The 27740-nt window shown below is 43.8% G+C and overlaps 1 protein-coding gene across 3 annotated transcripts in view; it reads right to left on the bottom strand.

Moving 5' to 3' along the window:
• The window catches only part of LOC106576477 (plexin-A4), a 653820-nt gene that overhangs the window by 131879 nt on the left and 494201 nt on the right, over positions 1-27740 (bottom strand). For 2 of the 3 annotated variants that reach the window (XM_082964056.1, XM_082964054.1), the window contains exons 10-11: positions 6986-7207; positions 4009-4105 (exon numbers count right to left, since the gene is read on the bottom strand). In XM_082964056.1, the coding sequence (XP_082820182.1) occupies positions 4009-4105; positions 6986-7207 (319 nt within the window). The remainder of the gene's footprint in view (positions 1-4008; positions 4106-6985; positions 7208-27740) is intronic. The other variant, XM_082964055.1, reaches the window with a different exon arrangement.

Here is a 27740-nt window from a genome sequence, read left to right as displayed (position 1 = left end):
TGTGGGTAGTTATTTTCTGTATAGCTGGTAAGCCTTATAGAACTGTTTTGTCGTTGTTTGTTATTTTTGTTAAGTGTTCACGTTTATCCTAATAAAATAAGGAAGATGAGCACGATACACGCTGCACCTTGGTCCACTTTTTACGACGCTCCTGACACCAACCTAAGTGTATGTAAACTTCCGACTTCAACTGTATATCTATTTTTTTTTTTTTTTTATCACTTTGGTACTATTTTCAGAAGTATGTGTTCAAATTTCACAACGCTTAGTACAAAACTCAAAACAGATCATCAAAAGGGCTGGTTGTTCAAACCTTAAAGTTCATTTTCATTTCACTAAGTACAACACACAAAATCAGTAACTTTTCACCAAATCTAATCAGTGTAGAAATACCTTTCATAGAAAGTAATTGCCGTTGACAATGCAGTGCTCATTATACGTTTCATTTGATTATCTTCTCATTTTGTTTAAATACATTTGACCATCACTTAATCCAACTGTGTTTAATGGCTAATCACTTAACCGTTTGGTAAACCTATAGATTTAAACTGGTTTGTCTACTATATATGGATTTAGAGAACAGAAAAAAAATGTGTGTTTGTGAAGTATAAACATCTAAAATACATGTATGATGCATGATAACCATAATGATTAGACATTATTGCTAATTGATTCCACATAGTGATAACCACAATTGGCCACCGTATAAGGGGTGTGTGAATACTTGATATTTCTTTCAACATGGAGCAGATAGACAGCAAGGGAGAAGAAGAAATCAAAGAGCTCATGGACATGGGCCCCGTCAAAGGCCAAAGAGGTGGACATCAGAGAGAGGGAGGCAGACGGCAGGGAACTGTTGTGTCTAATGAAGTCCAGTCCATCGTTGTTGGCTATGTGGTAAACAGATGTCTTACCATGGCAGAGGCTGACAGATTAGTTCACCCCAATCTGAAAAGATCAACTGTCAATTCACCAAGAAAAGCAGTATGTCTGCAGGATATGCACTTTGCTTTACCATTACATTTACAGTCAATTACATATTGTAATGCATGCATTCACAAAACATGTCCCAGTATTATCAGTGTGATCTATTGACAGTATACTCTGTTCTACTGTCAGACTTGACAGAAGACCCCATGGTGGTGGTCATGGCCGTGTGCTGACCAACAAGCAGTAGTGGAAATGGTGACGGCCAGGAATGACATATGGCTGTCCGAAATAAAGCAGGCCATTGTGGAGAATGATGACACCTTTGCCAATGTGTCATCCATCAGTCTACCAACAATCACCCGCCTTTTGAAGAGGCTCCAGGCATCTATGGAACACGTTGACCTGGTGCCTTTGGAGAGAAACAACGACCGGGTGAAACAACTGCGGGCCGAGTATGTTCAGGTACAGCACTATATACTGTATTACTGTTACTATTAATGTACATGCTACTTCACAATAAATCATATTGGAACTATAAAAATACTATAAAAAAATAACTAACCCAAATATATTTTTAGAGGGTGATGGTGCTTAACGCTGCTGTGAACCATCACAAGTATATCTTTGTTGATGAAGCGGGCTTCAACCTGGCCAAAACTTGGCGCCATGGGCGGAACCTCACCGGGCGACCGTCCAAGTGCCTGGACAACGTGGGGGAAACAACTCCATGTGTGCAGCTATCTCTGAAGATGTGTGGTAGGACATAGGCAATTACTAGGATCCTACCACGCTGCACACCTCTCTGTGTTTCTCAATGAAATTGAAGGGGTCACCTATGTCATTGTGTGGGACAATGTCAGGTTCCAACATGCAGAGGTGGTTCAGGCAGGGTTTCAGGCCCATCCCTGATTCGTGACCCTATACCAGCCCCCATGCTCTCCTTTCAACCCTAATGAGGATATTTGTTCAGCATGGAGATGGGCGATCACCATCCCCAAGCGTGCCACCCTCCTTCTGGCCATGGATGAGGCATGCAGATACATCACCGCAGACCAATGTCAGGCTTGGAATCACCAGACCAAAAGGTATTTCCCGCGGTGCATGAACAATGAGGACATTCACTGTGACGTGGCTGACAATTTATGGCCAAATGCTCAAAAGGGAAAGTGAACAAGACAGGCTTGACGCTAAATGTCATGTTTTATTTTCATTCATTTAATTTGTTTCATTTAATGTCTTACATGTGATTACAGACAGCACACCTGCAATTATATCTGAAAAATAACATGTTTATTACACATTGAATCGATATTATGGAAATTATAGATTTTCGGTCAATTTTGTTGGGTAATGTGAGTGTATTGCCTAATGTTAAAACTACTACATTGAAAATATATAATTATGTTTTGGTGATTAAACCAATGTTCTCATTACATTTCACAATAAACTTATATTTTGAATCAATGGTTGTGTGGTGAGAGCTGTTTACAATCCAAATGAATGCACAATGACAGGTTTTGAATGAAAGACTGGCTGCCTTACAAGTGTGACCAGTTTAGAGTTTTGTACTAAGAGTTGTGAAAATAGTATCAGTGATAACAAAAGACTGTATTAACCATTACTAGATAGATAGTCACTGTTAGTATAGCATATTGAATATCCTCTTTAGTGTATGCGTGTGTGGTCTGTGGTAATATGCTGCTGGGCGGAGGGAGACAACTGACAGAGGAAGGTGTGAAGCTAACAAGCACCACAGGAAGGTGTGAAGCTAACAAACACCACAGAGGAAGGCGTGAAGCTAACAAGCACCACAGAGGAAGGCGTGAAGCTAACAAGCACCACAGAGGAAGGCGTGAAGCTAACAAGCACCACAGAGGAAGGCGTGAAGCTAACAAGCACCACAGAGGAAGGCGTGAAGCTAACATGCACCACAGAGGAAGGCGTGAAGCTAACAAGCACCACAGAGGAAGGTGTGAAGCTAACAAGCACCACAGAGGAAGGCGCGAAGCTAACAAGCACCACAGAGGAAGGCCTGAAGCTAACAAGCACCACAGAGGATGGTGTGAAGCTAACAAGCACCACAGAGGATGGTGTGAAGCTAACAAGCACCACAGAGAAAGGTGTGAAGCTAACAAGCACCACAGAGGAAGTTGTGAAGCTAACAAGCACCACAGAGAAAGGCGTGAAGCTAACAAACACCACAGAGGAAGTTGTGAAGCTAACAAGCACCACAGAGGAAGGTGTGAAGCTAACAAGCACCACAGAGGAAGGCGTGAAGCTAACAAGCACCACAGAGGAAGGCCTGAAGCTAACAAGCACCACAGAGGAAGGCATGAAGCTAACAAGCACCACAGAGGAAGGCGTGACGCTAACAAGCACCACAGAGGAAGGTGTGAAGCTAACAAGCACCACAGAGAAAGGCGTGAAGCTAACAAGCACCACAGAGAAAGGGAGATGAGAAAGAGGGAAAGAAAGTGAGAGGGAGGGAGGGAGGGAGAGAGACAGAGAGAGAGAGGGGAAGAGAGAGAGAGACAGAAAGAGAGGGAGAGGAAAGAGATGGCGACTGGAGAGTTGGAAAAAGGCAAGAGGATGTGGCGAGACGAGCGGTGTGAAGCTAACGAGGTGAACAGAAGGGAAAAGGGAGGGAGATGGAGAGAGAGAAAAAGAGAGGGAGAGAGAGAGGGAGAGAGAGAGAGGGGAGAGAGAGAGAGAGGGGGAGAGGGAAAGAGATGGCGACTGGAGAGATGGAGAGATGGAAAAAGGGAAGAGGACATGGTGAGACGAGCGGTGTGAAGCTAACGAGGTGAACAGAAGGAGGGAGAGAGAGAGAGAGCAGGGGAAAATTAGGTGTGAGAGATGGAGAGTAAGGGAGAGAAAGAGAGGGAGATGAGAGAAGAGGCAAAGTTATAACCAGACGCCGCCGCCCACCGCAGCAAAGTAATGTCACTTCTGTGTCTGTGCCGGTGTCAGGGGGATGGATACCACCGCAACTGCCCGCCTGTTGCCATGGAGATTGGCTACACAGGCAACGGCGGTGATCAGGTGGGGTGGGTGTGAGGGGGGGGGTGGGGTCCTGACCTTTATTGTCGGCGGGGTTGTCAATGCTGAAGTCTCCGTTCCAGATGACCGTCAGGTCCACAGGAAGGCTGCTCATCTCCATCCCATCATATGAGTACTGTTGTCGCCATGGGGACCCAGAGAGGGGGAGATGGGGGGGTGAGATGGAGAGAAAGGAGGAGAGAACGAGGAGAGAGAGAAAAGGGGAGAGAGAGAGAGAGAGAGAGAGAGAGGGGGGTAGAGGAAAAGGCATTTGAAGAGCAGAAGTACTGTGAACAGACAACTACGTATCAAAGCTAGTCAGAGTGTTTGAGACACTCCCATTCAACAGTAGCATATCATATTAGCATATCATTCAGCATAGAAACCCTTTCATTGGGAGTATTTCATTTCATACCTACCATTGTTCCAGAACTGAATGACACATAATAGTATTGCTGAGGGAAGCTGGAATTTAGAGAGGGCATTTAAACTCATCAAGGCTCTGTGCACATGTACAATAAGAGACATATCCTTGGGCATGGAGGACTGGTTCCAGACAGTGTACTGTAGGTACTAGCTCCATAGTACTGATTACAAGAAATGAGGAACCTGTATTGAGATTCTACAGTCAATGTCTCTCCAGACAGACCTGAGATAGAGTTGTGCATCTTCTCACTTTCACAAATAACTTCAAATATGTCTCTGACCAACTCTCTCGCTATCTCTCTCCGAATGATCCTCTTGACCGTAACCAGTCAGGCTTCAAGACGGGTCACTCAAACGCGACTGCCCTTCTCTGTGTCATGGAGGCACTCCGCACTGCCAAAACTGACTCTCTCTCCTCTGTTCTCATCCTCCTAGATGTATCCTCTGCCTTCAACACCATGCACCATCAGATCCTCCTCTCCAGCCTCTCAGGGCTGGGTGTCTCAGGCTCTGCACACTCTTGGATTGCATCCTAGTTGGCAGGCCGCTCCTACCAGGTGACGTGGAGAGGATCTGCACCACATACTCTCACTACTCACTACTGGTGTCCCCCAGGGCATGGATCTAGGCCCTCTCCTCTTCTCTCTATAGCCCAAGTCACTGGGCTCTATCATATCGTCACATGGTATCTTCTATCATTGCTATGCGGATGACACTAAACTATGTTTCTCCTTTCCTCCCTTCTTCACCCAGGTGGTGACATGCATCCCTGCGTGCCTGGCAGATATCTCAGCTTGGATGTCGGCCCACCACCTCAAGCTCAACAAGACAGAGCTGCTCATCATCCCACGGAAGGCCTCTCGGCTCCAAGACTTCTCCATCACGGTTGACAACTCCACGGTGTCCCCCTCCCAGAGTGCAGAGAACCTTGGTATGACCATGGACAACACCCTGTCATTCACTGCAAACACCAAAGCAGTGACTCGCTCCTGCAGGTCGTGCTCCTCAACATTAGAGTACGAGCCTACTTCACAGAGTACGAGTCATCTCCCGTCTGGACTACCGCAACTGTTGGCTGGGCTCCCCGCTTGTCCCATCAAACCCCTGCAATTTATCCAGAATACTGCAGCCTGCCTGGTGTTCAACCTTCCCATGTTCTCCCACGTCACCCCGCTTCTCTGCACACTCCACTGGCTTCCAGTCGAAGCTCACATCCACTACAAGACCATGGTACTTGCCTACGGAGCAGCAAGAGAAACTGCCCCTCCCTACCGAAATATATATATTTTGTGAACTAACACTCGCACTTGACTTTGCTTATAGCTACTGTGATACACTACATGACTGAAAGTATGTGGACATCTAATCGTCGAACATCTCATTCCAAAATCATGGGCATTCATATGGAGTTGGTCCCTCCTTTACTGCTATAACAGCCTCCACTCTTCTGGGAAGGCTTTCCACTAGATGTTGGAACATTGCTGCAGGGACCTGCTTCCATTCAGCCACAAGAACATTAGTGAAGTCGGGCACTAATGTTGGGCGAGTAGGCTTGGCTAGCAGTCGGCGTTCCAATTCATCCCAAAGGTGTTCAATGGGGTTGAAGTCAGGGGTCTGTGGAGCCAGTCAAGTTCTTCAATACAGATCTCGACAAACCATTTCTGTATGGACCTCGCTTTGTGCACGGGGGCATTGTCATGCTGAAACAGGAAAGGGCCTTCCCCAAACTGTTGCCACAAAGTTGGAAGCACAAACTCGTCTGGAATGTCATTGTATGTTGTAGCATTAAGATTTCCCTTCACTGGAACTAAAACAGCCCCAGACCATTATTCCTCCTCCACCAAACTTTACAGTTGGCACTATGCAATCGGACAGGTAGCGTTCTCCTGGCATCCGCCAAATCTAGATTAATCCATCGGACTGACAGATGGTGAAGTGTGATTCATGCTCGGCCATGGAAACCCATTTAATGAAGCTCCCGACGAACAGTGCTTCCAGAGGCAGTTTGGAACTTGGGAGTGAGTGTTGCAACCGAGGACAGACGATTTTTACTCACTATGCATTTCAGCACTCGGCGGTCCCGTTCTGTGAGCTTGTGTGGCCTACCACTTTGTGGCTGAGCTGTTGTTGCTCCTAGACGTTTCCACTTCACAATAACAGCACAGCAACTGATTTGTTGGAAAGGTGGCATCCTATGACGGTGCCACATTGAAAGTCACTGAGCTCTTCAGTAAGGCCATTCTACTGCCAATGTTTGTCTATGGAGATTGCATGGTTGTGTGCTCGATTTTATACACCTGTCAGCAACAGGTGTGGCTGAAATAGCCAAATCCAGTAATTTGAAGGGGTGTCCACATACTTTTGTATATTTAGTGCATGTGGTTGTACCACCTAGCTATCTTAAGATGAATGCACTAACTGTATGTCACTTAGTGACTAAAAGGTCAATGTAAATATCAAATACATCCCTTCCAACATGCCTTATATCCACAATTTCCATTCATTGCGTACACCTAAACACACACATACACAAACTTCCCTATTCATCCCGTTTACACCCACAACACACACCATCACCCCCTATACTCACCGAGGTGTTCTGGCACTGAACACAGCTGCTGTTGAAGCGGAGCGCGGGCACCCGCTGCTCCACGCCCTGGATGGTGAGCAGACACTCATAGCCCCTCTGTCCTGACTGTGGCTGGGGAAGGTTCTTGGCCCGCAGGGTGATGGGCTTCACCACGTTGACCGGAACCAGAATGCGCTCGGTGGGCAGCAGCTGGGGACACTCCTGTAAAAACCACAGGGAGAGCTGGTCAGGAGGACCAAAACGACAGGAGCCAGACGTCAACAGTGTGTTACTCCCAATACACACTTGTTTCACACTGTGGAATTTGGCATAGTTTACTTTACTCGTGGTTGTCAAGAGAGAAAACGTCAACAAGAAGTATTGACTATGTTATGATATTTTGGGCTATACTTTGAGGTCAACATCATACCGTATCGGCCATTCCGTATCGGCCGAGTAGGGTTCAACCGTGTAGAAATCTCCCTACAGGCCCAAGTCACTCCTCACATCCACATGGTTAGTACAGATACCATATCTAACTGTGAAACAACATTATAAATGTTAGGAATTATGAATTTGTTTTGGCGACTATGGTTGGGTGTGGTTGGGTAGTTATAGATGGTAGAGTTAGTGTTGGTTACCTCTAGTGGTTGGGTAGTTATATCTGGTAGAGTTAGTGTTGGTTACCTCTAGTGGTTGGGTAGTTATAGATGGTAGAGTTAGTGTTGGTTACCTCTAGTGGTTGGATAGTTATAGATGGTAGAGTTAGTGTTGGTTACCTCTAGTGGTGGGGTAGTTATAGATGGTAGAGTTAGTGTAGGTTACCTCTAGTGGTTGGGTAGCTATATCTGGTAGAGTTAGTGTTGGTTACCTCTAGTGGTTGGGTAGTTATAGATGGTAGAGTTAGTGTTGGTTACCTCTAGTGGTTGGGTAGTTATAGATGGTAGAGTTAGTGTTGGTTGTCTCTAGTGGTTGGGTAGTTATAGATGGTAGAGTTAGTGTTGGTTACCTCTAGTGGTTGGGTAGCTATATCTGGTAGAGTTAGTGTTGGTTGTCTCTGGTGGTTGGGTAGTTATAGATGGTAGAGTTAGTGTTGGTTACCTCTAGTGGTTGGGTAGTTATAGATGGTAGAGTTAGTGTTGGTTACCTCTAGTGGTTGGGTAGTTATAGATGGTAGAGTTAGTGTTGGTTACCTCTAGTGGTTGGGTAGTTATAGATGGTAGAGTTAGTGTTGGTTACCTCTAGTGGTTGGGTAGTTATAGATGGTAGAGTTAGTGTTGGTTACCTCTAGTGGTTGGGTAGTTATATCTGGTAGAGTTAGTGTTGGTTACCTCTAGTGGTTGGGTAGTTATATCTGGTAGAGTTAGTGTTGGTTGTCTCTAGTGGTTGGGTAGTTATAGATGGTAGAGTTAGTGTTGGTTGTCTCTAGTGGTTGGGTAGTTATAGATGGTAGAGTTAGTGTTGGTTACCTCTAGTGGTTGGGTAGCTATATCTGGTAGAGTTAGTGTTGGTTGTCTCTGGTGGTTGGGTAGTTATAGATGGTAGAGTTAGTGTTGGTTACCTCTAGTGGTTGGGTAGTTATAGATGGTAGAGTTAGTGTTGGTTACCTCTAGTGGTTGGGTAGTTATAGATGGTAGAGTTAGTGTTGGTTACCTCTAGTGGTTGGGTAGTTATAGATGGTAGAGTTAGTGTTGGTTACCTCTAGTGGTTGGGTAGTTATAGATGGTAGAGTTAGTGTTGGTTACCTCTAGTGGTTGGGTAGTTATATCTGGTAGAGTTAGTGTTGGTTACCTCTAGTGGTTGGGTAGTTATATCTGGTAGAGTTAGTGTTGGTTGTCTCTAGTGGTTGGGTAGTTATAGATGGTAGAGTTAGTGTTGGTTACCTCTAGTGGTTGGGTAGTTATAGATGGTAGAGTTAGTGTTGGTTGTCTAGTGGTTGGGTAGTTATAGATGGTAGAGTTAGTGTTGGTTGTCTCTAGTGGTTGGGTAGTTATAGATGGTAGAGTTAGTGTTGGTTACCTCTAGTGGTTGGGTAGTTATATCTGGTAGAGTTAGTGTTGGTTGTCTCTAGTGGTTGGGTAGTTATAGATGGTAGAGTTAGTGTTGGTTACCTCTAGTGGTTGGGTAGTTATAGATGGTAGAGTTAGTGTTGGTTGTCTAGTGGTTGGGTAGTTATAGATGGTAGAGTTAGTGTTGGTTGTCTCTAGTGGTTGGGTAGTTATAGATGGTAGAGTTAGTGTTGGTTACCTCTAGTGGTGGGGTAGTTATAGATGGTAGAGTTAGTGTTGGTTACCTCTAGTGGTTGGGTAGCTATATCTGGTAGAGTTAGTGTTGGTTGTCTCTGGTGGTTGGGTAGTTATAGATGGTAGAGTTAGTGTTGGTTACCTCTAGTGGTTGGGTAGTTATATCTGGTAGAGTTAGTGTTGGTTACCTCTAGTGGTTGGCTAGTTATATCTGGTAGAGTTAGTGTTGGTTACCTCTAGTGGTTGGGTAGTTATAGATGGTAGAGTTAGTGTTGGTTACCTCTAGTGGTTGGGTAGTTATAGATGGTAGAGTTAGTGTAGGTTACCTCTAGTGGTTGGGTAGCTATATCTGGTAGAGTTAGTGTTGGTTACCTCTAGTGGTTGGGTAGTTATAGATGGTAGAGTTAGTGTTGGTTACCTCTAGTGGTTGGGTAGTTATATCTGGTAGAGTTAGTGTTGGTTACCTCTAGTGGTTGGGTAGTTATAGATGGTAGAGTTAGTGTTGGTTACCTCTAGTGGTTGGGTAGTTATATCTGGTAGAGTTAGTGTTGGTTACCTCTAGTGGTTGGGTAGCTATATCTGGTAGAGTTAATGTTGGTTGTCTCTGGTGGTTGGGTAGTTATAGATGGTAGAGTTAGTGTTGGTTACCTCTAGTGGTTGGGTAGTTATATCTGGTAGAGTTAGTGTTGGTTACCTCTAGTGGTTGGGTAGTTATATCTGGTAGAGTTAGTGTTGGTTACCTCTAGTGGTTGGATAGTTATAGATGGTAGAGTTAGTGTTGGTTACCTCTAGTGGTGGGGTAGTTATAGATGGTAGAGTTAGTGTAGGTTACCTCTAGTGGTTGGGTAGCTATATCTGGGAGAGTTAGTGTTGGTTACCTCTAGTGGTTGGGTAGTTATAGATGGTAGAGTTAGTGTTGGTTACCTCTAGTGGTTGGGTAGTTATAGATGGTAGAGTTAGTGTTGGTTACCTCTAGTGGTTGGGTAGTTATAGATGGTAGAGTTAGTGGAGTTACCTCTAGTGGTTGGGTAGTTACATCTGGTAGAGTTAGTCTTGGTTACCTCTAGTGGTTGGGTAGTTATAGATGGTAGAGTTAGTGTTGGTTACCTCTAGTGGTTGGGTAGTTACATCTGGTAGAGTTAGTGTTGGTTACCTCTAGTGGTTGGGTAGTTATATCTGGTAGAGTTAGTGTTGGTTACCTCTACTGGTTGGGTAGTTATATCTGGTAGAGTTAGTGTTGGTTGTCTCTAGGGGTTGGGTAGTTATATCTGGTAGAGTTAGTGTTGGTTACCTCTAGTAGTTGGGTAGTTATATCTGGTAGAGTTAGTGTAGGTTACTTCTAGTGGTTGGGTAGTTATATCTGGTAGAGTTAGTGTAGGTTACCTCTAGTGGTTGGGTAGTTATAGATGGTAGAGTTAGTGTTGGTTACCTCTAGTAGTTGGGTACTTATAGATGGTAGAGTTAGTGTTGGTTACCTCTAGTGGTTGGGTAGTTATAGATGGTAGAGTTAGTGTTGGTTGTCTAGTGGTTGGGTAGTTATAGATGGTAGAGTTGGTGTTGGTTACCTCTAGTGGTTGGGTAGTTATATCTGGTAGAGCTAGTGTAGGTTGTCTAGTGGTTGGGTAGTTATACATGGTAGAGTTAGTGTTGGTTACCTCTAGTGGTTGGGTGGTTATATATGGTAGAGTTAGTGTTGGTTACCTCTAGTGGTTGGGTAGTTATAGATGGTAGAGTTAGTGTTGGTTACCTCTAGTGGTTGGGTAGTTATATCTGGTAGAGTTAATGTTGGTTACCTCTAGGGGTTGGGTAGCTATATCTGGTAGAGTTAGTGTTGGTTGTCTAGTGGTTGGGTAGTTATAGATGGTAGAGTTAGTGTTGGTTACCTCTAGTGGTTGGGTAGTACCATCTGGTAGAGTTAGTGTTGGTTACCTCTAGTGGTTGGGTAGTTATAGATGGTAGAGTTAGTGTTGGTTACCTCTAGTGGTTGGGTAGTTATAGATGGTAGAGTTAGTGTTGGTTGTCTTTAGTGGTTGGGTAGTTATATCTGGTAGAGTTAGTGTAGGTTACCTCTAGTGGTTGGGTAGTTATAGATGGTAGAGTTAGTGTTGGTTACCTCTAGTAGTTGGGTACTTATAGATGGTAGAGTTAGTGTTGGTTACCTCTAGTGGTTGGGTAGTTATAGATGGTAGAGTTAGTGTTGGTTGTCTAGTGGTTGGGTAGTTATAGATGGTAGAGTTGGTGTTGGTTACCTCTAGTGGTTGGGTAGTTTTATCTGGTAGAGCTAGTGTAGGTTGTCTAGTGGTTGGGTAGTTATACATGGTAGAGTTAGTGTTGGTTACCTCTAGTGGTTGGGTGGTTATATATGGTAGAGTTAGTGTTGGTTACCTCTAGTGGTTGGGTAGTTATAGATGGTAGAGTTAGTGTTGGTTACCTCTAGTGGTTGGGTAGTTATATCTGGTAGAGTTAATGTTGGTTACCTCTAGGGGTTGGGTAGCTATATCTGGTAGAGTTAGTGTTGGTTGTCTAGTGGTTGGGTAGTTATAGATGGTAGAGTTAGTGTTGGTTACCTCTAGTGGTTGGGTAGTACCATCTGGTAGAGTTAGTGTTGGTTACCTCTAGTGGTTGGGTAGTTATAGATGGTAGAGTTAGTGTTGGTTACCTCTAGTGGTTGGGTAGTTATAGATGGTAGAGTTAGTGTTGGTTGTCTTTAGTGGTTGGGTAGTTATATCTGGTAGAGTTAGTGTAGGTTACCTCTAGTGGTTGGGTAGTTATAGATGGTAGAGTTAGTGTTGGTTACCTCTAGTAGTTGGGTACTTATAGATGGTAGAGTTAGTGTTGGTTACCTCTAGTGGTTGGGTAGTTATAGATGGTAGAGTTAGTCTTGGTTGTCTAGTGGTTGGGTAGTTATAGATGGTAGAGTTGGTGTTGGTTACCTCTAGTGGTTGGGTAGTTATATCTGGTAGAGCTAGTGTAGGTTGTCTAGTGGTTGGGTAGTTATACATGGTAGAGTTAGTGTTGGTTGTCTCTAGTGGTTGGGTAGTTATAGATGGTAGAGTTAGTGTTGGTTACCTCTAGTGGTTGGGTAGTTATAGATGGTAGAGTTAGTGTTGGTTGTCTAGTGGTTGGGTAGTTATAGATGGTAGAGTTAGTGTTGGTTGTCTCTAGTGGTTGGGTAGTTATAGATGGTAGAGTTAGTGTTGGTTACCTCTAGTGGTTGGGTAGTTATATCTGGTAGAGTTAGTGTTGGTTGTCTCTAGTGGTTGGGTAGTTATAGATGGTAGAGTTAGTGTTGGTTACCTCTAGTGGTTGGGTAGTTATAGATGGTAGAGTTAGTGTTGGTTGTCTAGTGGTTGGGTAGTTATAGATGGTAGAGTTAGTGTTGGTTGTCTCTAGTGGTTGGGTAGTTATAGATGGTAGAGTTAGTGTTGGTTACCTCTAGTGGTGGGGTAGTTATAGATGGTAGAGTTAGTGTTGGTTACCTCTAGTGGTTGGGTAGCTATATCTGGTAGAGTTAGTGTTGGTTGTCTCTGGTGGTTGGGTAGTTATAGATGGTAGAGTTAGTGTTGGTTACCTCTAGTGGTTGGGTAGTTATATCTGGTAGAGTTAGTGTTGGTTACCTCTAGTGGTTGGGTAGTTATATCTGGTAGAGTTAGTGTTGGTTACCTCTAGTGGTTGGGTAGTTATAGATGGTAGAGTTAGTGTTGGTTACCTCTAGTGGTTGGGTAGTTATAGATGGTAGAGTTAGTGTTGGTTACCTCTAGTGGTTGGGTAGTTATAGATGGTAGAGTTAGTGGAGTTACCTCTAGTGGTTGGGTAGTTACATCTGGTAGAGTTAGTGTAGGTTACCTCTAGTGGTTGGGTAGCTATATCTGGTAGAGTTAGTGTTGGTTACCTCTAGTGGTTGGGTAGTTATAGATGGTAGAGTTAGTGTTGGTTACCTCTAGTGGTTGGGTAGTTATATCTGGTAGAGTTAGTGTTGGTTACCTCTAGTGGTTGGGTAGTTATAGATGGTAGAGTTAGTGTTGGTTACCTCTAGTGGTTGGGTAGTTATATCTGGTAGAGTTAGTGTTGGTTACCTCTAGTGGTTGGGTAGCTATATCTGGTAGAGTTAATGTTGGTTGTCTCTGGTGGTTGGGTAGTTATAGATGGTAGAGTTAGTGTTGGTTACCTCTAGTGGTTGGGTAGTTATATCTGGTAGAGTTAGTGTTGGTTACCTCTAGTGGTTGGGTAGTTATATCTGGTAGAGTTAGTGTTGGTTACCTCTAGTGGTTGGATAGTTATAGATGGTAGAGTTAGTGTTGGTTACCTCTAGTGGTGGGGTAGTTATAGATGGTAGAGTTAGTGTAGGTTACCTCTAGTGGTTGGGTAGCTATATCTGGGAGAGTTAGTGTTGGTTACCTCTAGTGGTTGGGTAGTTATAGATGGTAGAGTTAGTGTTGGTTACCTCTAGTGGTTGGGTAGTTATAGATGGTAGAGTTAGTGTTGGTTACCTCTAGTGGTTGGGTAGTTATAGATGGTAGAGTTAGTGGAGTTACCTCTAGTGGTTGGGTAGTTACATCTGGTAGAGTTAGTCTTGGTTACCTCTAGTGGTTGGGTAGTTATAGATGGTAGAGTTAGTGTTGGTTACCTCTAGTGGTTGGGTAGTTACATCTGGTAGAGTTTGTGTTTGTTACCTCTAGTGGTTGGGTAGTTATATCTGGTAGAGTTAGTGTTGGTTACCTCTAGTGGTTGGGTAGTTATATCTGGTAGAGTTAGTGTTGGTTGTCTCTAGGGGTTGGGTAGTTATATCTGGTAGAGTTAGTGTTGGTTACCTCTAGTAGTTGGGTAGTTATAGATGGTAGAGTTAGTGTTGGTTACCTCTAGTGGTTGGGTAGTTATAGATGGTAGAGTTAGTGTTGGTTGTCTAGTGGTTGGGTAGTTATAGATGGTAGAGTTGGTGTTGGTTACCTCTAGTGGTTGGGTAGTTATATCTGGTAGAGCTAGTGTAGGTTGTCTAGTGGTTGGGTAGTTATACATGGTAGAGTTAGTGTTGGTTACCTCTAGTGGTTGGGTGGTTATATATGGTAGAGTTAGTGTTGGTTACCTCTAGTGGTTGGGTAGTTATAGATGGTAGAGTTAGTGTTGGTTACCTCTAGTGGTTGGGTAGTTATATCTGGTAGAGTTAATGTTGGTTACCTCTAGGGGTTGGGTAGCTATATCTGGTAGAGTTAGTGTTGGTTGTCTAGTGGTTGGGTAGTTATAGATGGTAGAGTTAGTGTTGGTTACCTCTAGTGGTTGGGTAGTACCATCTGGTAGAGTTAGTGTTGGTTACCTCTAGTGGTTGGGTAGTTATAGATGGTAGAGTTAGTGTTGGTTACCTCTAGTGGTTGGGTAGTTATAGATGGTAGAGTTAGTGTTGGTTGTCTTTAGTGGTTGGGTAGTTATATCTGGTAGAGTTAGTGTAGGTTACCTCTAGTGGTTGGGTAGTTATAGATGGTAGAGTTAGTGTTGGTTACCTCTAGTAGTTGGGTACTTATAGATGGTAGAGTTAGTGTTGGTTACCTCTAGTGGTTGGGTAGTTATAGATGGTAGAGTTAGTGTTGGTTGTCTAGTGGTTGGGTAGTTATAGATGGTAGAGTTGGTGTTGGTTACCTCTAGTGGTTGGGTAGTTATATCTGGTAGAGCTAGTGTAGGTTGTCTAGTGGTTGGGTAGTTATACATGGTAGAGTTAGTGTTGGTTACCTCTAGTGGTTGGGTGGTTATATATGGTAGAGTTAGTGTTGGTTACCTCTAGTGGTTGGGTAGTTATAGATGGTAGAGTTAGTGTTGGTTACCTCTAGTGGTTGGGTAGTTATATCTGGTAGAGTTAATGTTGGTTACCTCTAGGGGTTGGGTAGCTATATCTGGTAGAGTTAGTGTTGGTTGTCTAGTGGTTGGGTAGTTATAGATGGTAGAGTTAGTGTTGGTTACCTCTAGTGGTTGGGTAGTACCATCTGGTAGAGTTAGTGTTGGTTACCTCTAGTGGTTGGGTAGTTATAGATGGTAGAGTTAGTGTTGGTTACCTCTAGTGGTTCGGTAGTTATAGATGGTAGAGTTAGTGTTGGTTGTCTTTAGTGGTTGGGTAGTTATATCTGGTAGAGTTAGTGTTGGTTACCTCTAGTGGTTGGGTAGTTATAGATGGTAGAGTTAGTGTTGGTTACCTCTAGTGGTTGGGTAGTTATAGATGGTAGAGTTAGTGTTGGTTACCTCTAGTGGTTGGGTAGTTATATCTGGTAGAGTTAGTGTTGGTTACCTCTAGTGGTTGGGTAGTTATATCTGGTAGAGTTAGTGTTGGTTGTCTCTGGTGGTTGGGTAGTTATAGATGGTAGAGTTAGTGTTGGTTACCTCTAGTGGTTGGGTAGTTATATCTGGTAGAGTTAGTGTTGGTTACCTCTAGTGGTTGGGTAGTTATATCTGGTAGAGTTAGTGTTGGTTACCTCTAGTGGTTGGGTAGTTATAGATGGTAGAGTTAGTGTTGGTTACCTCTAGTGGTTGGGTAGTTATAGATGGTAGAGTTAGTGTTGGTTACCTCTAGTGGTTGGGTAGCTATATCTGGTAGAGTTAGTGTTGGTTGTCTCTGGTGGTTGGGTAGTTATAGATGGTAGAGTTAGTGTTGGTTACCTCTAGTGGTTGGGTAGTTATATCTAGTAGAGTTAGTGTTGGTTACCTCTAGTGGTTGGGTAGTTATATCTGGTAGAGTTAGTGTTGGTTACCTCTAGTGGTTGGGTAGTTATAGATGGTAGAGTTAGTGTTGGTTACCTCTAGTGGTTGGGTAGTTATAGATGGTAGAGTTAGTGTTGGTTACCTCTAGTGGTTGGGTAGTTATAGATGGTAGAGTTAGTGGAGTTACCTCTAGTGGTTGGGTAGTTACATCTGGTAGAGTTAGTGTTGGTTACCTCTAGTGGTTGGGTAGTTATAGATGGTAGAGTTACTGTTGGTTACCTCTAGTGGTTGGGTAGTTATAGATGGTAGAGTTAGTGGAGTTACCTCTAGTGGTTGGGTAGTTATAGATGGTAGAGTTAGTGTTGGTTACCTCTAGTGGTTGGGTAGTTATAGATGGTAGAGTTAGTGTTGGTTACCTCTAGTGGTTGGGTAGTTACATCTGGTAGAGTTAGTGTTGGTTACCTCTAGTGGTTGGGTAGTTATATCTGGTAGAGTTAGTGTTGGTTACCTCTAGTGGTTGGGTAGTTTTATCTGGTAGAGTTAGTGTTGGTTGTCTCTAGGGGTTGGGTAGTTATATCTGGTAGAGTTAGTGTTGGTTACCTCTAGTAGTTGGGTAGTTATATCTGGTAGAGTTAGTGTAGGTTACCTCTAGTGGTTGGGTAGTTATAGATGGTAGAGCTAGTGTAGGTTGTCTAGTGGTTGGGTAGTTATAGATGGTAGAGTTAGTGTTGGTTACCTCTAGTCGTTGGGTAGTTAAAGATGGTAGAGTTAGTGTTGGTTACCTCTAGTGGTTGGGTAGTTATAGATGGTAGAGTTAGTGTTGGTTACCTCTAGTGGTTGGGTAGTTATAGATGGTAGAGTTAGTGTTGGTTACCTCTAGTGGTTGGGTAGTTATAGATGGTAGAGTTAGTGGAGTTACCTCTAGTGGTTGGGTAGTTATAGATGGTAGAGTTAGTGTTGGTTACCTCTAGTGGTTGGGTAGTTATAGATGGTAGAGTTAGTGTTGGTTACCTCTAGTGGTTGGGTAGTTACATCTGGTAGAGTTAGTGTTGGTTACCTCTAGTGGTTGGGTAGTTATATCTGGTAGAGTTAGTGTTGGTTACCTCTAGTGGTTGGGTAGTTTTATCTGGTAGAGTTAGTGTTGGTTGTCTCTAGGGGTTGGGTAGTTATATCTGGTAGAGTTAGTGTTGGTTACCTCTAGTAGTTGGGTAGTTATATCTGGTAGAGTTAGTGTAGGTTACCTCTAGTGGTTGGGTAGTTATAGATGGTAGAGCTAGTGTAGGTTGTCTAGTGGTTGGGTAGTTATAGATGGTAGAGTTAGTGTTGGTTACCTCTAGTGGTTGGGTAGTTATAGATGGTAGAGTTAGTGTAGGTTACCTCTAGTGGTTGGGTAGCTATATCTGGTAGAGTTAGTGTTGGTTACCTCTAGTGGTTGGGTAGTTATAGATGGTAGAGTTAGTGTTGGTTACCTCTAGTGGTTGGGTAGTTATATCTGGTAGAGTTAGTGTTGGTTACCTCTAGTGGTTGGGTAGTTATAGATGGTAGAGTTAGTGTTGGTTACCTCTAGTGGTTGGGTAGTTATATCTGGTAGAGTTAGTGTTGGTTACCTCTAGTGGTTGGGTAGTTATAGATGGTAGAGTTAGTGTTGGTTACCTCTAGTGGTTGGGTAGTTATATCTGGTAGAGTTAGTGTTGGTTACCTCTAGTGGTTGGGTAGCTATATCTGGTAGAGTTAATGTTGGTTGTCTCTGGTGGTTGGGTAGTTATAGATGGTAGAGTTAGTGTTGGTTGCCTCTAGTGGTTGGGTAGTTATATCTGGTAGAGTTAGTGTTGGTTACCTCTAGTGGTTGGGTAGTTATATCTGGTAGAGTTAGTGTTGGTTACCTCTAGTGGTTGGATAGTTATAGATGGTAGAGTTAGTGTTGGTAACCTCTAGTGGTGGGGTAGTTATAGATGGTAGAGTTAGTGTAGGTTACCTCTAGTGGTTGGGTAGCTATATCTGGGAGAGTTAGTGTTGGTTACCTCTAGTGGTTGGGTAGTTATAGATGGTAGAGTTAGTGTTGGTTACCTCTAGTGGTTGGGTAGTTATATCTGGTAGAGTTAGTGTTGGTTACCTCTAGTGGTTGGGTAGTTATATCTGGTAGAGTTAGTGTTGGTTGTCTCTAGGGGTTGGGTAGTTATATCTGGTAGAGTTAGTGTTGGTTACCTCTAGTAGTTGGGTAGTTATATCTGGTAGAGTTAGTGTAGGTTACTTCTAGTGGTTGGGTAGTTATATCTGGTAGAGTTAGTGTAGGTTACCTCTAGTGGTTGGGTAGTTATAGATGGTAGAGTTAGTGTTGGTTACCTCTAGTAGTTGGGTACTTATAGATGGTAGAGTTAGTGTTGGTTACCTCTAGTGGTTGGGTAGTTATAGATGGTAGAGTTAGTGTTGGTTGTCTAGTGGTTGGGTAGTTATAGATGGTAGAGTTGGTGTTGGTTACCTCTAGTGGTTGGGTAGTTATATCTGGTAGAGCTAGTGTAGGTTGTCTAGTGGTTGGGTAGTTATACATGGTAGAGTTAGTGTTGGTTACCTCTAGTGGTTGGGTGGTTATATATGGTAGAGTTAGTGTTGGTTACCTCTAGTGGTTGGGTAGTTATAGATGGTAGAGTTAGTGTTGGTTACCTCTAGTGGTTGGGTAGTACCATCTGGTAGAGTTAGTGTTGGTTACCTCTAGTGGTTGGGTAGTTATAGATGGTAGAGTTAGTGTTGGTTACCTCTAGTGGTTGGGTAGTTATAGATGGTAGAGTTAGTGTTGGTTGTCTTTAGTGGTTGGGTAGTTATATCTGGTAGAGTTAGTGTAGGTTACCTCTAGTGGTTGGGTAGTTATAGATGGTAGAGTTAGTGTTGGTTACCTCTAGTAGTTGGGTACTTATAGATGGTAGAGTTAGTGTTGGTTACCTCTAGTGGTTGGGTAGTTATAGATGGTAGAGTTAGTGTTGGTTGTCTAGTGGTTGGGTAGTTATAGATGGTAGAGTTGGTGTTGGTTACCTCTAGTGGTTGGGTAGTTATATCTGGTAGAGCTAGTGTAGGTTGTCTAGTGGTTGGGTAGTTATAGATGGTAGAGTTAGTGTTGGTTACCTCTAGTGGTTGGGTGGTTATATATGGTAGAGTTAGTGTTGGTTACGTCTAGTGGTTGGGTAGTTATAGATGGTAGAGTTAGTGTTGGTTACCTCTAGTGGTTGGGTAGTTATATCTGGTAGAGTTAATGTTGGTTACCTCTAGGGGTTGGGTAGCTATATCTGGTAGAGTTAGTGTTGGTTGTCTAGTGGTTGGGTAGTTATAGATGGTAGAGTTAGTGTTGGTTACCTCTAGTGGTTGGGTAGTACCATCTGGTAGAGTTAGTGTTGGTTACCTCTAGTGGTTGGGTAGTTATAGATGGTAGAGTTAGTGTTGGTTACCTCTAGTGGTTGGGTAGTTATAGATGGTAGAGTTAGTGTTGGTTGTCTTTAGTGGTTGGGTAGTTATATCTGGTAGAGTTAGTGTTGGTTACCTCTAGTGGTTGGGTAGTTATAGATGGTAGAGTTAGTGTTGGTTACCTCTAGTGGTTGGGTAGTTATAGATGGTAGAGTTAGTGTTGGTTACCTCTAGTGGTTGGGTAGTTATATCTGGTAGAGTTAGTGTTGGTTACCTCTAGTGGTTGGGTAGTTATATCTGGTAGAGTTAGTGTTGGTTGTCTCTGGTGGTTGGGTAGTTATAGATGGTAGAGTTAGTGTTGGTTACCTCTAGTGGTTGGGTAGTTATATCTGGTAGAGTTAGTGTTGGTTACCTCTAGTGGTTGGGTAGTTATATCTGGTAGAGTTAGTGTTGGTTACCTCTAGTGGTTGGGTAGTTATAGATGGTAGAGTTAGTGTTGGTTACCTCTAGTGGTTGGGTAGTTATAGATGGTAGAGTTAGTGTTGGTTACCTCTAGTGGTTGGGTAGCTATATCTGGTAGAGTTAGTGTTGGTTGTCTCTGGTGGTTGGGTAGTTATAGATGGTAGAGTTAGTGTTGGTTACCTCTAGTGGTTGGGTAGTTATATCTAGTAGAGTTAGTGTTGGTTACCTCTAGTGGTTGGGTAGTTATATCTGGTAGAGTTAGTGTTGGTTACCTCTAGTGGTTGGGTAGTTATAGATGGTAGAGTTAGTGTTGGTTACCTCTAGTGGTTGGGTAGTTATAGATGGTAGAGTTAGTGTTGGTTACCTCTAGTGGTTGGGTAGTTATAGATGGTAGAGTTAGTGGAGTTACCTCTAGTGGTTGGGTAGTTACATCTGGTAGAGTTAGTGTTGGTTACCTCTAGTGGTTGGGTAGTTATAGATGGTAGAGTTAGTGTTGGTTACCTCTAGTGGTTGGGTAGTTATAGATGGTAGAGTTAGTGGAGTTACCTCTAGTGGTTGGGTAGTTATAGATGGTAGAGTTAGTGTTGGTTACCTCTAGTGGTTGGGTAGTTATAGATGGTAGAGTTAGTGTTGGTTACCTCTAGTGGTTGGGTAGTTACATCTGGTAGAGTTAGTGTTGGTTACCTCTAGTGGTTGGGTAGTTATATCTGGTAGAGTTAGTGTTGGTTACCTCTAGTGGTTGGGTAGTTTTATCTGGTAGAGTTAGTGTTGGTTGTCTCTAGGGGTTGGGTAGTTATATCTGGTAGAGTTAGTGTTGGTTACCTCTAGTAGTTGGGTAGTTATATCTGGTAGAGTTAGTGTAGGTTACCTCTAGTGGTTGGGTAGTTATAGATGGTAGAGCTAGTGTAGGTTGTCTAGTGGTTGGGTAGTTATAGATGGTAGAGTTAGTGTTGGTTACCTCTAGTCGTTGGGTAGTTAAAGATGGTAGAGTTAGTGTTGGTTACCTCTAGTGGTTGGGTAGTTATAGATGGTAGAGTTAGTGTTGGTTGCCTCTATAGCCCTTAACAAGGTTTGAAGGGCATGTGAGTTGGAGGTCAAGAGTAGGACATCGATAGGATGTCAAGAGAGCAGTGCATTATTATTACACTGACTTGTAAATGAACAGAGTGTCAGTGACATGCTAGAAATAGGGCCATGTGTTTCCATTTACCCAACAACAGAGGTTCAATCAAAGCTGCTTCTGCTTTGATGAGAAAAGAGAAAGAGAGATAGAGAGGCAGAGAGAGAGAGAGGGGGAGAGAGAGGCAGAGAGAGAGCTAGAAAGACAGAGAAAAGGATAGAGAGAGAGGGAGCGTGTTTTCGGCTCACTTGGCAATTGGGTGTCTAAAATTAACATCCCATCAACTCAGGTGAATTGCTGAGTAAAAATAGTCCACCTATGACACGGTTGCTGATGGAGATGAGAGGAGAGAATGGAGATAGAGAGACAGACAGTCCTGATGAAGTTCTGTGTGTTGATGGGTAGAGTCTACAGTCCTGATGAAGTTCTGTGTGTTGATGGGTAGAGTCTACAGTCCTGATGAAGTTCTGTGTGTTGATGGGTAGAGTCTACAGTCCTGATGAAGTTCTGTGTCTGTGTGTTGATGGGTAGAGTCTACAGTCCTGATGAAGTTCTGTGTCTGTGTGTTGATGGGTAGAGTCTACAGTCCTGATGAAGTTCTGTGTCTGTGTGTTGATGGGTAGAGTCTACAGTCCTAATGAAGTTATGTGTCTGTGTGTTGATGAATAGAGTCTACAGTGCTGTGCAGAAATACAACTCCCATCTCCTGGTGAGACAATTTGACTTTGTTAAACTGAGGGCTCAGATAAAGAGAGAGATAATGAGAGTTACTATATGGAGAGATTGAGAGAAAGAGAATATGGCAGACAGAGAGAAAAAACTAATAGAGAGAGAGAGACAGAGAAAGAGAAAGAGAGAGAAAGAGAGAGACAGGAGAGAGAGAGAGAGAGAAAGAGAGGGAGAGAAAGCAAGAGAGAGAGACAGAGAGAGAGGGAGAGAAAGCGAGAGTGACAGAGAAAGAGAGACAGTGAGAGAAAGAGGGAGAGAGGGAGAGAAAGCGAGAGAGACAGAGAGAGGGAGAGAAAGTGAGACAGAGAAAGAGAGACAGGGAGAGAGAGAGGGAGAGAAAGTGAGAGAGACAGAGAAAGAGAGACAGCGAGAGAGAGAGGGAGAGAGGGACAGAAAGAGAGAGAGAGAGAGGGACAGAGAGAGAGAGAAAGAGAGAGAGAGAGAGAGAGAGAGAGAGAGAGAGAGAGAGAGAGAGAGAGAGAGAGAGAGAGAGAGAGAGAGAGAGAGAGAGAGAGCAGATAAGGTGTCCTCTCATTCCTGGAGTTGAGAAGTGAAGCGGAGCCGCCACGTTGCCCGATAACACTTGTTTGAAGTTCATTAAAAGCCACTTGATTGGGGTACACTGAATGACTGGCTGGCTTGCATATAAAACGCATCATGACACTATTCAAAAAGTCATTATAGATAAATTACAGAGTGGCACAAATAATGTTTGCTTTACAAAACTGAGGAGATATGAATTATTTATTTTGAAAATGGAGGAACCCTATTTTTGGATAAGTCCGGAATGGCACCCTATGTCACACAGTGATGGTTCTAGACCATTTCAACTGGGGGGGGGGGGGGGGCAAGCTGGGGCCAGTTATACTGTTAGAGGGGCCAGTTACATTAGACGTTATTGTTGTCATATCGTTTTGCATGTGGTACGATACTGTTGTGTTCCGCCTAAAGCCGTCCCTCTAGAAAATGTGTGGGTTAAATTAGTGTTCCACGTTGCCACTGTCTGATAACGGATGTAAAAAAATAACAATAGCAAAAATGTGTAATGTAAAAATAATTTCATTTAGGGCGGCCACAAGGGGGTCCAAAATTGTTGTCACAGGGACACTGCCCCCCCAGAACCACTAGTGATGTCACATACACTATAGTGCACCTTACATAGAGAATAAGGTGTCATTTCAGACAGAAACAAGGTGAACTGAAGTTGATTGTCCAAGCGGAACAATTGCGGACGTTATACAGAACAAAGTCTTTGTCTGTATTCCTGTTATGGTTTCACAATAACATGACGGAGAGCTTTTAAAACATCCAATGGAAAATGACTTCAGTCCTAGTCAATAACATGGAGAGCTTTTAAAACATGATTTCATCCAATGTCAAATTAGAGTGTAGAAGTAATAACTTGTCAGAATGAGGATGATACACATCCCCACACCTCACCATAAATCACACCACAAATCACACCACACCACAAATCACACCTCACCACAAATCACACCTCACCACAAATCACACCTCACCACAAATCACACTACAGTCTAAAGCGTAAGTAGCTCTCAGAAATCCCTAAACACACACACACCCCCCACACACACCACGCAGACACACACACACACACACACACCACGCAGATACACACACACAAACACACACACACACACACAGTAACCGCTGCCACAAAGTGATAAACATCACTAATCACAGGCATACAACATCTCTGGCAGCATCTGTCATTCTGACAAGAGCAATGCAAATGGCAGACTTAGAATTTTAGATTTCATGTTATAATTTTGTTATAATGCTTGTATTGCATTATAATGGTTATTTTATTCGACAGAATAGAGTATTCTGTTAACTATTGTGTGTGTTTGACTGAGGAGGGCCTCTATGAGATAACACTGGCAGAGGAGATTTACCATGTCTTTGGGTGATAAAACCTAAAGAACATTCCAGATAACATGAGGTAATGGTTCTGTTCTATACCGTACCAGGGTGAGACGGTTCCAGTTTGGAGTAGGAGGACCAGACACTGGTCTATACAATGAACACTGTTGATACAGCAGATACTGTCTGCTATGTATTATAGATATCTTTCATACAAATCTTAACCTTGTGACCCATTCTATATATCTGTTGTTCGTCATCTTCCAAGATGGCGTAGCAGTCAGACGTCTTTGTTCTTCGTCCTGTCGTGTCCCTTGTATATATATTTGAATATCTTTTTCTTCGCATATCTTTTTATATTTTTCTAACCCCTTACTTCAAAATACTCTCCTGCAACCCGCCTCACCCAATGTGGTGTGGACCTGCTTTTTCTCTAAAGTATTTTTCTCTACCTCTATTACTGGAATCTCCAACATAAGCTAGCCAGCTAATGGTCATCAGCTAACTGTTAGCTCGGAAAGCTCTCGCCAGTTTGTACAACGCGATTCAACCAGAGCATACCGGACCTATTTTTCTCTCCATATCTCCGGATTCCTACCGCAAGCTCTGAACCTTCTCATCTTCCGACTTTCGCAGCTAACGTCCCCTGAATGCTAGCTGTCTAGAGCACAACGGACTGTTAGCTTACGAGGCCCATTGAACACATTCCGAAGCTACTAGCTAGCAGTCAGCTATCCTTTGCTAGCGGTCATCAGCTACCTTTATCCCGGACAACTCTCGCCAGTCTGTACAGCGCGACTCAAACCAGAGCTAGTCGGACTTATTCTCTCCATATCTCCGGATTCCTACCGCAAGCTCTGAACTTATTTTTTATTATATATATATATAAAAAAATTCCCACCTAGAATTATAGCAGCTAACGTCCCCTGAACGCACAGCCGCTAATCCGCGGCCTGCTAGCTATCTAAAGCACATTGGACTGCTGGCTTAAGAGGCCCTTCGGACATATTTCTTTGGCCACTATACATATTTGCCAATTGGCCTGGTTTACCACACGGAGCCCTGCTGATCCGTCCGCTGATGTAACTGCACGAGGAGGCCACAACAGACTTTCCTCCGTCGCGTCGCCCCTCTAAGGCCTTTCTGTTAGCCTGCTAGCCCGCCGCTAGCTGCCTGAAGCCACGCACTGGACTCTTATGATCACCCGGCTACGCATACCTCTCCCTAACGTCACCATGCCTTGTCCATTGCTGTTTTGGTTTGTAACTATTGTTTTATGTCACTGTAGAGCCTATAGCACTGCTCAAAATGCCTCGGCTAACAATTTAGTTCCACCTCCCACACACGCAATGACATCACCTGGTTTAAATGCTATTTCTAGAGACAATATCTCTTCCATTATCACTATATGCACAAGTTTACCCCCACTGTATTCACATCCTACTATACCTTTGTCTGTACATTATACCTTGAATATATTCTACCGTGCCCAGAAATCTGCTCCTTTTACTCTCTGTTCTGAACGTGCTAGACGTCCAGTTCTGTTAGCCTTTAGCCGTATCCTTATCCTACTCCTCCTCTATTCCTCTGGTGATGTAGAGGTTAATCCAGGCCCTGCAGTGTCTAGCTCCACTCCCATCCCTCAGCCTCTCTCATTTGTTGACTTCTGCAACCGTAAAACCCTTGGTTTCATGCATGTTAACATTAGAAGCCTCCTCCCTAAGTTTGTTCTATTCACTGCCCTAGCACACTCCACCAATCCAGATGTCCTAGCCGTGTCTGAATCCTGGCTTAGGAAGACCACCAAAAACCTTGAAATTTCCATCCCTAACTGTAACATTTTCCGACAAGATTGAACTGCCAAAGGGTGCGGTGTTGCAATCTACTGCAAAGATAACTTGCAGAGTTCTGTCTTACTATCCAGGTCCGTACCCAAACAATTCGAGCTCCTACTTCTAAAAATGAACCTTTCCAGAAACAAGTCTCTCACCGTTGCCGCTTGCTATTGACCACCCTCTGCCCCCAGCTGTGCCCTCGACACCATATGTGAATTGATTGCCCCCCATCTATCTTCTGAGCTCGTGCTGCTAGGTGACCTAAACTGGGACATGCTTAACACCCCGGCCAGCCTACAATCTAAGCTTGATGCCCTAAACCTCACACAACTTATCAATGAACCTACCAGATATAAACCCAAATCCGTAAACACGGGCACCCTCATAGATATCATCCTTACTAACTCACCCTCCAAATACACCTCTGCTGTTTTCAACCAAGATCTCAGCAATCACTGCCTCATTGCCTGCATCCGTAATGGGTCTTCGATCAAACGACCACCCCTCATCACTGTCAAACGCTCCCTAAAACACTTCTGCGAGCAGGCCTTTTCCTAATCGACCTGGCCGGGGTATCCTGGAATGACATCGACCTCATCTCGACAGCAGAGGATGCCTGGTTGTTCTTTAAAGGTGCCTTCCTCACCATCTTAAATAAGCATGTCCCATTCAAAAAATGTAGAACCAGGAACAGATATAGCCCTTGGTTCACTCCAGACCTGTCTACCCTTGACCAGCACAAAAACATCCTGTGGCGTTCTGCATTCGCATTGAATAGCCCCCGTGATATGCAACTTTTCAGGGAAGTTAGGAACCAATATACACAGGCAGTTAGGAAAGCTAAGGCTAGCTTTTTTAAACAGAAATTTGCATCCTGCAGTACAAACTCAAAAAAGTTCTGGGACAGTGTAAAGTCCATGGAGAATAAGAGCACCTCCTCCCAGCTACCCACTGCTCTGAGGCTAGGAAACACTGTTACAACCGATAAATCCAATATAATTGAGAATTTCAATAAGCATTTCTCTACGGCTGGCCATGCTTTCCACCTGGCTACCCCTATCCCGGTCAACTGCCCGGCACCCTCCACAGCAACCCGCCAAAGCCCCCACATTTCTCCTTCAGCCAAATCCAGATAGCAGATGTTCTGAAAGAGCTGCAAAATCTGGAACCCTACAAATCAGCTGGGCTAGACAATCTGGACCCTCTCTTTCTAAAATGATCTGCCGAAATTGTTGCAACCCCTATTACTAGCCTGTTCAACCTCTCTTTCGTATCGTCTGAGATTTCCAAAGATTGGAAAGCTGCCGCGGTCATCCCCCTCTTCAAAGGGGGAGACACTCTAGACCCAAACTGCTACAGACCTATATCTATCCTACCCTGCATCTCTAAGGTCTTCGAAAGCCAAGTTAACAAACAGATTACCGACCATTTTGAATCACACCGTACCTTCTCCACTATGCAATCTGGTTTCAGAGCCGGTCATGGGTGAACCTCAGCCACGCTTAAGTTCCTAAACGATATCATAACCGCCATCGATAAGAGACATTACTGTGCAGCTGTATTAATCGACCTGGCCAAGGCTTTCGACTCTGTCAATCACCACATTCTTATTGGCAGACTCAACAGCCTTGGTTTCTCAAATGATTGCCTCGCCTGGTTCACCAACTACTTCTCTGATAGGTTTCAGTGTGTCAAATCGGAGGGCCTGTTGTCCGGACCTCTGGCAGTCTCTATGGGGGTGCCACAGGGTTCAATTCTTGAGCCGACTCTCTTCTCTGTATACATCAATGATGTCGCTCTTGCTGCTGGTGATTCTCTGATCCACCTCTACGCAGACGACACCATTCTGTATACTTCTGGCCCTTCTTTGGACACTGTGTTAACTAACCTCCAGACGAGCTTCAATGCCATACAACTCTCCTTCCGTGGCCTCCAACTGCTCTTAAATGCAAATAAAACTAAATGCATGCTTTTCAACCGATCATTGCCCGCATCATCCAGCATCACTACTCTGGTCGGCTCTGACTTAGAATACGTGGATAACTACAAATACCTGGGTGTCTGGCTAGACTGTAAACTCTCCTTCCAGACTCATATTAAGCATCTCCAATCCAAAATGAAATCTAGAATCGGCTTCCTATTTCGCAACAAATCATCCTTCACTCATGCTGCCAAACAGACCCTCATAAAACTGACCATCCTACCGATCCTCGACTTCGGCTATGTCATCTATAAAATAGCCTCCAACACTCTACTCAACAAACTGGAACGAACTGCAAAAATCTCTGAAGCTGGAGATTCCCATCTCCCTCACTAGCTTTAAGCACCAGCTGTCAGAGCAGCTCACAGATCACTGCACCTGTTCATAGCCCATCTGTATACAGCCCATCTATCTACCTACCTCATCCCCATACGGTATTTATTTATTT

The sequence above is a fragment of the Salmo salar genome, chromosome 17 (assembly GCF_965601325.2).
Source record: "Salmo salar chromosome 17, fSalSal1, whole genome shotgun sequence".
NCBI lineage: Eukaryota > Metazoa > Chordata > Actinopteri > Salmoniformes > Salmonidae > Salmo > Salmo salar.
The sequence above is the reverse complement of the archived record's forward strand: the minus strand, read 5'-3'. Positions and strand labels throughout refer to the sequence as shown.